The sequence below is a fragment of the Podarcis erhardii genome (genome assembly GCF_964252035.2).
Source record: "Podarcis erhardii genome assembly, chromosome: 3".
Taxonomy (NCBI): domain Eukaryota; kingdom Metazoa; phylum Chordata; class Lepidosauria; order Squamata; family Lacertidae; genus Podarcis; species Podarcis erhardii.
The window spans coordinates 102,501,249-102,514,202 of NC_138507.1; the positions used below are offsets into that span (position 1 = coordinate 102,501,249).

Consider the following 12,954-nt stretch of genomic DNA (forward strand, 5'->3'; position numbering starts at 1 on the left):
CAGCAGGAGGCCCCATTAGCTAAAGTGGTGCTTCAGGTTAAGAACAGTTTCAGGTTAAGAACGGACCTCTGGAACAAATTAAGTACGTAACCAGAGGTACCGCTGTAGTCCTATTGTAGCCGTGATTTGGCACAGAGAGTAGCACAATGCTTGCATTGGGAGAATATAGTGCTGGGCACTGACCAGAGTGAAACCAGAAAGGGTCCTAGGAAAAAAGAACAGGGAAATACACTCAGAAACACATCGCATAAAAATGTTCCTAAATGAGAAACAACTTTATTGAGAAGTTCCTTTCTCAACTGTTTGATTGATAAATCTCTTTATGCTCTTGGCTTCAAGTCTTCAACGCTCCCGGGAACTGGCAAGCAAAAAAGAAAACAGCACACTTCAGTCTGTAGAATTTATTATGAGCAAGATAAAAATGGCAGTGTTGCATGAAAAGGAAAGAATGCCTGCACACAAATGGGGAAAATTTTGGCTGTAGTTACACCACCCATGACTCTTTATTTCCATTTCCATTATCGGGGACTTTCACACGGTAGTTTAGAGTGAACTGAGTGCTGCTGCTCTTGCATGAAAAGTTTTGTGCATTGTCCACACACTTTCGACCTCATCAAAATGCTGTTGCATTTCTGGATTTACTGTTTCAACCAAAAAAATAAAAATAAACCAGTAAGCAACCCCCCACTGCAGAAATGATACAGTAAATTGTGAGTTAATGGGGGAGGGTGCAAACTACGCAATGGCATTTGTTGTAGACAATGTCATGTGGACAACAAACTACCATTCATTATTTGTAGTTTCCGTAATTCTGTACATGGCACCTAATCTCCAAGTGGTATGAGATCCCAGGGATTTCAGACACTTACCCAGGATTCGTGTTTCCTTTGGGAATGAGGCACAATGGAGACTGTGGTGCTTTTGTGATATATGGTTTATAACCTGGGCTTACAATGGAGGGGTTCATAGCAAAAAAGGTCTCGTTTCTCCCATAACCACAGCCTTTTGGGTTCAAACAGAAGACAAACATTGCTCTGCCTGTTTTTCTGGCCTGCTGCTTTTTTGCTTCACTGCCACTCAACTCTGCCTTTTCCTTCTAATTAACTGTTGCAGAGTGAGTGGGTGGTACCCATTTCTATCTTGCACAGAACCCCTTTCCTTAGTTCTCTTAATAATGGCCCATCACCCAGGCTATTGCCTCATCAAGAAGATAGGCTGGCTTTTATTTTAACAGTTGGTAGATTCAGGGGCTAGAAGGGTCTCGGCATACAGCCTACTTCCCCAAACTCATAACACTAGGAAGAATCTTATATATCAGGCATGTCCAACCAGTTGATTGTGATCTACTGGTCGCTCACGGTCCACCCCTGGTTGATCCTGGTGGTTTGCGTGATCCTGATCGATGTCCCCCCCCCCCACAAAAAAGAATGGGTAGATCACTGCCATGTTTTTTTTAATAGAGGGAGTAGATGGCAGTCTCTTGGGAGTTGGACATGCCTGTCTCAGGGTCATGGGTTTGAGGTCCATGTTGGATGCATTGCAGCGGGTTGGACTTAGATGACCCTCATGGTCGCTTCCAAATCTACAATTCTATGATACTACCATCTGTGAGGAAGCAGGTGCTGATCAGAGAAGGGGCTTTTTTGATGGTGCAACCACTCCTATATATTGGGAATGCTTAGATCACCTTCAACAACTTTCCAGTTATAGAGAAAGACTCTGTTGTTGTTGTCCTTTCCTCACCCGCTGGAGCTGGTTTAAATTAGCTTTTATTGATTTGATGTCGCCAGTTCCCTGTTGCACGATCAGCGACAACAACAAAACGTCGCCTTTTTATTTGCCTCGGATTTATCCTTTCAGCTTATGCTGAAAGCGGGCAACAAAATTTGCTGGGCAACCTACCCCTCCAAACTGACGTGGGAGCTTGGTGTGGGCTTGAGACTCTTAAAACCTCAGGGTCGTGGGTTCGAGCCCCATGTGGGGCAAAAGATTCTCGCATTTGCAGCGGGTTGGATTTCATGACCCTCCGGGTCCCTTCTTGAGATTATTTTTTTCTGGTAAATAAATGATACACGATGATAGCCAGGTTCAGCAGCCTAAATTCATTTCTACGGGGAAGGGGCTATATAAGGGCCTAATTTCTCCTCAGGCTCGGGCTGCGCGCGTGTCGCAGAGCTGTGCGTCGGGGAGCCCTTTCGCGCAAGTAAAGCGGGGGAGGCAGGCAGGCAGGCCGGCCCACTGAGGTGTCTCGCCCTCGGCCTCTCGTGGGCGAGTCCCGCAGATACACGGCGGCTTCCCTCAGCCCCGCTCCGCTCGTTCCCCCCCCCTCCCACGTCGTGGTGGTTCCTGCCCAACTCCTTGCCCCCTCGGCCCCAAGAAACCGCCACCCCGGGCCGCTGCGGAGAGGCTGCCGAGCGCTCCCAAGCCCCGCCTTCCACGCCCGCTGAATGGCCGGCGCGGCTGCCGCTCAGCCCAGGCCGCCTGCCGGCCCCCCACGGACAGCGGGGATGGTGCTGGTGGGACAGGCGCGGAGGGAGCCTTTGGAAGCCAGGCGGCGGCGGCGCTGCTTGTGAGGGGCGCCTGAGAGACTTCGTTGAGGAGGCGGAGGCCGCCCGTCCTCCTCAGGTCTGGCTTAAGTTGTGGTTTTTTGGGGGGGTGGGGTGGGGAGCCTCCCTTTTCCCCTCTTCGGGGGAAGTCGAGAGACTTTTAGACGGTGCGGGGGAAGTCATGCCTCTTCCCTCCCTCTTCCCTCCAACTTTCGCCTTCTCTCTGCTCTTCCTTTGGCCCAGCAGGGAAGCTGCGGGAACTCCCAAGCTTTTTATATATATATATAAATTCCCTCGCTGCTGCTGCTGCTGGATGAACTTTCCTCTCTTTCTCTCTGCCTCTGAATCACTGTCTGGTCTATCCGTGGTGGGGCATCAGGTGGGCGCCTCAGAAGTTAATGGCTGGGCGCCCACAGCAGCGCCTCTGAGCGCGCGAAGAGTGCCTTCGCCTCTCGTCGTCAGAACAAGCAGCTCTGCCCCACATCTGGGGGCGGGGGAGTGGGGAAACCGGGGGCAGTCAAGTTCTAGCCTCCCTTTTCAGACAGCTGATGGGGAGCTGGATGCCAGGGATAAATCGGGCAGCCTGCATGCCCAGCTGCTTAAAATGTGCATTAAAGGATGCTGGAGGTAAAGGTGGGAAACACAGTCAGAGGTTCAGGGGCTCAGGTCTGCCCCAAAGGGCACACAGTCTGCCTCCTGTGATGCCCCCTCACATTATGGTAGCGTGAGGACTACTTGTGGTTAGGGGCATAGGAGCCATCTCCTAGGGGCCAAGGTCTTTTTGGCACCCACCTAACATATTTTAAGCCCCCCCCCCCCCCGTGGATGGGCATTGCCTTTCAAATGGTGTGTGTGTTTACATTATGTGATTGAATATGCAGGGTGGGTCTTACCTGGCCCCTCAATATTGTATTCAAGTTGGCATCCCTGGCCAGGGGAAAGGCACTCTGTACGTGCTCGGTGGTCTGTTTATTTAATTGTTTGTATATCCCAGAACCAAGTCCTGGGATGGATAAAACAGGTTGTTTCCTGGCCCTGATTTGTGCCTGTTAAGCATACTGTTTTGTGGGCTTCATAGCTTTGAACCTTGTTTTTTCCACACTCGTCTGATTTCTGATTTTAACGTTTTTTAATATGGTTTTATATACAATTGTTGTGAATGGCTCTGATTTTCTCTTTAATGAATAGCAGTATGTAAATATTTTTAGGACTAAATCTCCTGTGCGGGAAGAGAGCAGAGACTAAAGTAGCACAGAAAGCCCTTAACATCACCATCTGCAGTTTACAGAGTCTTCACCCTGAAAACCCACCCCCGAGATTCTTCTGCTCCTCATGCTGGCCAAACTCCCAGAACTCTGAACTGTACTTGAGCTGGGAACATGGTCAATGATCTCTTGCTTTATGATAAGGGGAAAGCTGCAATTGCAGGGAAATTTAAAGGAGCCCAGTGCAAGGAATGATATGGCATACCCTTTTCATTGAGTCTCTATTGGGTAGTATATAAAAGTTTATAAAACATCACAGACTGCTTTACCAAAATCCAGATTTTTTTGGGGGGGGGGGATCTCTCAGGATCTCACGATCAACCAGGATCGATCAGGGACCCCCACGATCAACCGATAGATTGCGATCAATTCTAGTATATGAAAACAAAACAGTGCATTTAAGTGCCTGCAGTAGAAGTAGGTAATCACCACTTCTTTATCTTTCTATTATACATTTCCATGTATATGACAGAGTACTCAAGAGTCAGCAATAAGAAAAGTGTTAGCTAGTGGTATCTTAAGTTTCTGCATGGACAAATCCTTGCCATGAACTTCAGTGCCACAGTGTTAGACCACTGAGCAATCATCTACATTTCATATCACTACCTTATGGTTTCAGCTAGCTTGCAGGTAGCAAATTAAAACTTCTACTTCCAGTTTTCTGTGTGGAATGCTAGAAATGCAACACTTCATTTTAAAGAGGTGTGTTTTAAATCACATTTTAATATCCCCTCATGTTAAAAGGATGTGTCTCTTGCTAAATGGGGGGAAATGACCTACTATAATGAAAAGTTCTTCTATTTTCTGTTTGTTTACATTGTGTGTTGGGAGAGTATTTTGGGAAAAACCCTGACCTCACTGAAGTAATTGGAGCTTTTCCTGCAATTTAAATAGGAACAAATTGTCACTCCCTTCTGGCTATAAACTTTCATTTATAGAGTTACTGACAGTTCCATTCCTGTTTCAGGTTGGTGGATCTTCAAGTCTGGATCTGCTTCCTTTGCATTCTGATGCCTTATATGATCAGTTAATGCATGTTTTTGCAAAATATTAGCCCACTGCATAATGCCACATGGTTTAATGTAAAATATGAAAATGAATTCCCGTATCAGTATCATGACAGCTAAACCATCCCAATATATCCAAGCAGAAATAAAATATTTAATTCTTATATATATATCCTTGCAGTAAATATAAAAAACTTAGCTGAAACAGATTTGTCAGAATTATTGTATCATGCCGTAACTTGTAACCTAATGTTTAAGGAACTTAAACTTAGAATCCTGTACAAGGGAGTAAGCCCTACATAATGTAATAAGACTTACCTCTGAGTAAGCATGCATAGGACTGCACTGTTGGTTTATAAAAAACTATTTAAAAAAGAAAAGGAGGGAAAATGTGTGTAGGTTCACAATGCTGAATCAGAACACTTAGCCCAGCCAAAGTGATGAACTCATTTATTTTCCCTTGAGGAATTGAACAAGAGACGGGAAGTCATTGACTCATAAATAAGATCATTCAGTGCAATTGTAAACAGCATATATTGTGCCAGCAAATATTTCCATAATCCTTTGCTTTTTGGAAAACGCAAAGCAAATAATTTGCTGGAATTATAACTAACAAAACCCTCACAATAATAGGGTCAATTTCAAGCTTTATATGAGTGATATCATATTTGTATCTCAGTTAAATGCTTGAACACTGAAAAATTCTACCCTGTTTGTCATGTTCATATATTCACTGGGACATCTGCAGAAAGTTTATTCCAGGCACAGGCAAACTGGACCATCTAGATGTTTTGGGACTACAACTACCATCATCCCTAGCTAACAGAACCAGTGGTCAGGGAAGATGGGAGTTGTAGTCCAAAACATCGGGGGGGCCAAGTTTGCTTATGCCTGCTTTATTCCCACAAACTTCAATTTCCACCTATGTAGAAGCTCTGAAAAGCCAAAAACATTCTTGATACTATTTGTTTGTAAGTGGTACCAACTGTTTTTGGTAATTATCCTTGGGATCTTTAGAACTCAATTTTAAAAAGAAAACAATACAAATGAAATTAACACAAACAAAAACTCAGAAGGGAAAGAGGAAAGAGGAGATAATCCATCCAAATTGTATTGGCAAAAGTTGAACTGAAGTACTCTTACAGCAGAAGTGCTGTTAGGAGGGGACCCAAATCCCAGGTCCTTTCTTTGTAATGGGCCTCAAACCTCCTGCGTCCCCATTTATTTTTAAAAAATAATTAATATTTTACTTTGCTTTCAAGCAGGGGTGCCAACTTGAATAAAATATGGGGGGGGGGTCAGGTAAGCAGCCCTGCCCCACAGAATCGATCACATGATGCAGCACGCACACCAATTGAATGCCAAGGCCCATCAATTTTGTGGGGCCCTGCCCCCCCTCAAATATTTTATGGGGGGCTGAAGGGACCTCAGCCCCTAGGAGTTGGCATCTATGCTTGCAAGATTTCTGGGTGTGCTGTAAAGTGCAATTCAAGTAAGACCCACAACCATCTTAATTTGATTGAAGACTTAAACTTTCATCTGTACATATGAATTACTGTACAGTCCTGTTTCAGAAGGTTTTTAAATGTTTGATGTTTTATTATGTTTTATATGTGCTGGAAGCCACCCAGAGTGCCTGGGGCAACCCAGCCAGATGAGCGGGATATAAATAATAAAATTATTGTTATTATGACTAGCATATGCAAATATGTGTTAAGGGTCTGTTGTGTTATTTAGTTCCTAGCAGTGCCCCTGCTTACAGCCACATGAAAGGTGGAAAATAGAGCTTATTTTCCAAACTTTTGCTAGGCCTGATGCAGTACAGTGGTACTTTTACTTACGTTCACCTCCTGTTACGTATCCTTCGGGATATGTGCACGGCAAACCCGGAAGTATTCTTCTGGGTTTCGCCACGCGCGCATGTGCAGGATGCACTCTATGCACCGTGCGCAGAAGCGGCATCTCGGGATACGCACAGCTCAGGATCCGACTGGAGTTCTGGAACGGATCCTGTGCACAACCAGAGGTACCACTGTAATGGAATTTTATTTTTATCTACCTGAACAGAAAAGAGCACTGGCTAGTTGTTTTACAGTGCAAAGCGTGTTTATGTCCTTAGAAGTAAGATTGGCTAACTAACTTTTTTTTTACTAAAGAGCCAAAATGCTTTAAATAGATAAATAACTGACAAGTTCTAAATAATCTAGGAGTTAACCCTATAACAGCTTTTGTTGGAAAATATCGAAAACTGTTGTACATGTAAATAATGTGGTAGATAATTAAACATTCTTTCAGCCAATAGTTGTTTATCTTGATTGTCTTTTTCTCGTTGGTTTCATGATAGAAACAAGTGATATCTGGCAAGCGTGATCCCTCAATACCTTTAAAAGAGCCATAAAGATCTATTTTTCACCTTGGCTTTCAGTGGCTCACCAAGAAAATTGTCGTTCTATATTTGTTTGAGTGTGTCAATGCAGTTTGTAAACTGTTTCATGATATATATATATATATATATATTGCTAAGAGTGGTAAACATCCATTAAATAGGAGTGTGTTTGTAGTTTGGGGTGTTCATTTGCTTTCAGAGGAGACACAGGTACCTCAGCACAGAGTGCCTTTCATCAGCATAGGCTGTTGGCTCAGTTACAACTCTATTTGGATAGTGATAACTTGTCAAAGCTTTTCTATGGCTGTTATGGAGGTTTGTTTTGTGAATTTTGTAATTTCATGCATTTTGTGTGAATGTACAGTATTGATACTATAATGTATTTATGCTCATGTTTTTAAATATGCTATAAGTTGCTTGGAGACCTTTGTGTAACTAGTCTAATAAGTAATAATAGAAACATTAATTAGTTAAACTGGATCTTTTAAAGTTGCAGTTTGGATATGAAATGTCCAGAGTAATAAATGGGTGATATTTCCTAATCCATCTCTTGTCAGTGGAGCTTATCAGTTTGCAAAATGATTTTACGGGAAAGATTTGTACCTAGCCCCAACTCAATAAGTTGAGATCAAACACTGGAACATTATATGTGTATGATCTCTCTTTGGATATTACTGAAGTTGTTAAATTAAAATTGTAGTCCTAAACACACTGTATTTTTATGTTCTAAACAACCCTAAGATCTACAGATGAAGCGGAGTATACAAAATTATTATTAATAATAATAATACTGGAGGGCAAACATTGAACTTGGTAGAACTGAGAATAGAATCATAGAATCATAGAGTTGGAAGAGACCACAAGGGCCATCGAGTCCAACCCCCTGCCAAGCAGGAAACACCATCAGAGCACTCCTGACATATGGTTGTCAAGCCTCTGCTTAAAGACCTCCAAAGAAGGAGACTCCACCACACTCCTTGGCAGCAAATTCCACTGTCGAACTGCTCTTACTGTCAGGATGTTCTTCCTAATGTTTAGGTGGAATCTTCTTTCTTGTAGTTGGGAACCATTGCTCCGTGTCCGCTTCTCTGGAGCAGCAGAAAACAACCTTTCTCCCTCCTCTATGTGACATCCCTTTATATATTTGAACATGGCTATCATATCACCCCTTAACCTCCTCTTCTCCAGGCTAAACATGCTTACCACAGAGTAAAAATCTTTACTATGCTGCTATTTATGATATATAGGAACACCTTCTGTATGTATATAAGAATGAAGAAACAATTATATGGAATATTAAATAGCTTGTTTTCCCCCTTCACAGCATAAATATGGCAGAGTTGCTAGAGTTTGAGGGAACTATAAACTGGAAAGAAAGATGCATAGCTCTAGAATCCCAGCTGATGAAATTTCGCCTCCAAGCAAGCAAAATTAGAGAGTTGTTAGCAGACAAGGTAGGTCTTAAGCCATCTTAATATAATAAAAGGTATTGTTTTTAAAGAACCTATAATTAAATCATGATCCAAATAAATTAATAGATGTTTATTGTGTGATCAGGTTTATCTGGCTGTGGTAATCATTAGACTTTTATTCAAGTGTCCTCATATTTATATATTTATTCCTAAAGAAAATATATGTGTTTTTTAAAGAAGAAATACTGTTCTATATAGGAAGCAGGATTATGGTGGTGTACAGTCTCAATCAAACTAAGAAGATTCAGGTGTGAAATTAGAATCCTACATGCATTTCAGTTGCTGAATGAGGAACTGGTACACTTTCCAGTGAACATTAGCATGTGCATGTATCTGAATGTGAATGCTGTCTTTCCAGAATACATTTCTTTTAAGATGATGTTCATTTGAACACACAATCATATTCAGACACGACTCATCACGCTTACATTTGTTGTACAAGTAGAGCTGTATCTGATAGTAGACAGTTGAGCATTTTTTCTTGCCATGGACAATAACATTTCATTGTAAATGTGTGTGTGTGTGTGTGTGTTTTGAAGCTAAAATAAGTTTGCAAACCTTTAGCTATTAAGGATATTTGATTTGTATAGTATTTCCTGTTTCACAGATAGGTTTTTATATAGCCATTTGGACTGCAAGGGTGGTCTGCTGCTGTTCCAGTTGGCAGGGAATATAGGGGAGAACAGTGAGGAATGCAAAATCAGGAAAGTGCTGAAAATGTAATTAATTTCACATAAAGAACTGAAATAATATTTGAAATAAGAAAGGCCTCTTTATACCAGGGGTGCAGAGAAAGCTCAGGAGTGCCTTCCATTTCTCATACAGACTAAACATGTTTGTTTAAGAAAGCTATAGGGAGAATATTTCCCATCCTTTTTTGCTGGCAGACCACAACATGATGCAAACTTGTGTCTCCAAGGTGTAAAGGATGTGCCTGAGCGAATCTACTCCCCTGACCTATCAAGCAAAACAAACAAGATAAGCTGCAGTATCTATTTTAGAATAATGTCTGAAGGCAAAACTATCACTGAGAGAAATTTAATACAGGGATGCCTAACCTGTGGCCCCCTCCCAGCTACAACCTGCATGGTCAGTGGTTAGGGATGTTGGGAGTTGTAGTCCAGCAATATCTAGAAGGTTGCAGGTTAGCCACCCCTGATTTAATGTCTTATCAGCACAAGCACAGATGAGAAATAGTTGGTAGGAATTTCCTCAAAAACCACAACTATTAAACATGAGACAAATGTGGTATCTATACAATGTTGCCTTTTAAAGTTATCCTTAAAGAAATTCTCACTAGGCAGGTTCAGTCTTTTGTTTCTTTCTGAAGTTAGCACACATTGGATGATTAACCTTGCAGCATTTATGGGAGAGAATGTGGGAGTAGGAAGCAGACAAGGGAATACAGACCTTCAGTAGTGGAAACCGACCCCCCCCCCCTTATGCCTAGTCAGGGTGTGCTTTATAAAAAGTTATATGCAAAGAAAGAGAATTTGTTGAAGATCTAAGCAGAAGTTGCTATTGCTGCAAGTGGGAGAGGTCTTCATAGGAATTCAAAGAATGGTGTAGAAAGTACCTCTACTGTAACATACTTATGCTGTCCGTAGCGCTCAAGTGGAATTTATTTTATTACTGTTGAGTTTTCTGAATCTGCAAAGTATTGCAAAATAAATAAAGGGAAAACACCCTTCTCAGGGAAATGTCAGGAGTGTTTTTCTGTAAGCTGAGTGCAGTTGGCATTTTACAATGGAAAATACATTTCCTTTCCCTTTTCTACAACACATGTTTTTGTCACAGTTCACCTAATACACAAAGTACCAAAGTGACAGTGTTGTCACTTATTTCCTCTATCAGGAGCTACGGCATATATGACCTTGGTGAAATCTGACCCAGCTCATTCACTATAGACTGTTATCAAGTGCTAAGGGATCAAGGAAAACGAAGGGTTGGAGCATGATGAGCTTAAATACTACTATAGGATTAGGCCAGACTGTAGTCCAGTGGAACAGGCAATGTGCCAAATTCCTTTTTGGAGTTCAACTCCAGAGAGGCCACCCAAGAGAGAACACAGAAAAGAAATGAAGGAGGTGGGTGCAATGTGTGAAACTAAGAACAGGTAACAGAGCATTTTTAAATCTGTCTCTGGAACTTCAGTGTATATGCATTTCACACATAACCCTTAAACACACTCATGAAAGAATGGGAAGCTATTCTATGGGTTGCCAACATGCAGCCTTGGGAATGTGTCTAAGGGTGGATCTAGGAATTTACACCCACTCCACGTTCTCAATTTGAATGTCAAAACACAGGATTAATTAAAGTGGGGTGCAGAAGGGAAGTTCAGTTGTACACTAAACAATTTGGTACAGTATGTAAAACATAAATCCTGATCCTAACCTTGACTGTTTTATTTTCCTAGCACGAAGTTTGCCTAATTTGTTGATATTGCACACTGCCATTTTCATTTTTTTAAAAAAATATATCTGTTTTCATCAGGTTAAACTCACTTACACTTGCCACACGGGAAAGATACTTTCTGCCTCTTAGTCTTACACACATACAGTTTTCTTGCATACATCCATATCTGCTGAACCACCATTCCCCTTATCCCCTTTTTGGAGTTCAAAGAAGAATGGTAAGGCAGTTTCTATTAAATAACTCAAAGTTAACATTTCATTGCATAAGTAGGCTCATGCCATTGTTGCTGACACTTCTGAGTCCATAGTTCTTAGATGTTGAAATACTGGCCCAAAAGTCCTGAGGAAACTGGACCATTCCATGGGATAGGTTCCCCCTTGTAAGCAATGGATTGAGCAATGAATTGAGCTTCACCACATGCTGGTTTAAATCTGTTCTTTCAGGTTTACTCTTAAAAGCTTATTTTGGACTTTCCAAAGTAGGATAAAAATACTGTTATATAAAATCAGTCAAATTTTGTTGAGTTCAAGTACTCAACTTTTGAGATTATCAGCAATATATTTAAATATACTCAAAAAAGAAAAACAGTTAATTAAATTATTTGATGGTGGTTCTTGGGAGAATCTGGGGGAAGGGGTACATTTTGTTTGAAATAATAAGTAAAAAAATCTGCAATATCTTCCTGATTCCCCCAGACCAAGAGCTGAAGACTCCTCTTTCCATTTCCTACCAATCGGAAAAGAAAAAGTATCTTCATAGCACAATAGTACAGAGGAAAGCAGGGAATGTCCTCATAGAACATTTATTTGGTCTCTTTTCCTACTAGAAATGAGAATTGGGGACAAAAGTTTGCACCTGCTGTCCTTCCCCATGCACCCCTCTGCAGTTTAATACTGCATAGGTATACTGGGAAGATGGCAACTGTAGCAATGTTTTCAATTTTAAGCAGGAAACATCAGCAGAAAGGGTTACATCTGTTTGAACCCCTCTGCAGCCTGCCCCGTGTGTGGCGCTAGTACACGCTAAAATCGTGTGACAACAGACCTGTTCTAAGCAGGAGCAATGGTTTCTGTTTGTATAATCTCAGAACAAGGTGATTTTGTAATCTGGTTGTATCAGCAGTGAATTGTGTAGATAGACTTTTTCCTTCTGGGGTTCTTGTATGTGCCAGGATGGTTAAAAGAGAAGACAACTAGGAAGAAGTACATATGTACTCCAAAGCTGTTCTGGGAAAAATCATTTCTAGGACTATAGTCAGAGATGAAGATAATTTTCACACGTGATATTTAAATCGGCTTTGTTTTAAATCCGCTTATAATGTGAACGTACATTGGTTGGGCAGTGTATTTTCTGTTTTTTTCTGAATTCCTTTCTGTATTAACAGTATTTGTTATCTAACTGTTTAATTGTTTTAGATCTTTGTAAGACAATATTTGTAAGCCATCTCCAGCTCACTGGAAGCAGCATGCATTATCAACATACAGCTTGTGGACATGTATATGTCAAAAAAAAGCAAGGGAAAACATATTTAAATAAATAAGCAGAACAGGCAAGCCCCTGCCTTCAAGAAACCTATGGTCTAAACATGAGTACTATTATAAACAGACAGTCTCAACTTTCCTCCCACCTTTAAAAGAATTCTTCATAATTTCTTTTCCAACTTCTCTTACCTAGCATTTCTATGACCTTTACCCCCTGGGGACAGCATGGCATTTGGGAAGAGTGTCTTTGGTATGAAGTATGACAGAAGTGCCATTTATGCATGTTTAAAACGATATATTTAGCTCCTTTTGTGGTTTTAGTATGTGTTCAATAACAGGTGTTTACTGAAGGATGGTTGTAAAAACAGGAAATGGTGAG

General features: G+C 41.4%; 1 protein-coding gene and 1 long non-coding RNA gene across 2 annotated transcripts in view; one reads left to right on the top strand and one right to left on the bottom strand.

Moving 5' to 3' along the window:
• Nucleotides 1-260: 260 nt before the first annotated feature.
• LOC309338133 lies at nt 261-2,325 on the bottom strand. The gene is made up of 2 exons (XR_014154747.1): nt 1,903-2,325; nt 261-358 (listed from the first exon to the last, which is right to left on the bottom strand). It is a non-coding gene; the product is annotated as an uncharacterized lncRNA (long non-coding RNA).
• A 142-nt stretch (nt 2,326-2,467) lies between these two features.
• PLEKHH2 (pleckstrin homology, MyTH4 and FERM domain containing H2) overlaps nt 2,468-12,954 on the top strand; it is a 64,237-nt gene continuing 53,750 nt past the window's right edge. The window contains exons 1-2 of the mRNA XM_081854501.1: nt 2,468-2,625; nt 8,529-8,658. Of these exons, the coding sequence (XP_081710627.1) occupies nt 8,536-8,658 (123 nt within the window). The 5' untranslated portion in view covers nt 2,468-2,625; nt 8,529-8,535. The remainder of the gene's footprint in view (nt 2,626-8,528; nt 8,659-12,954) is intronic.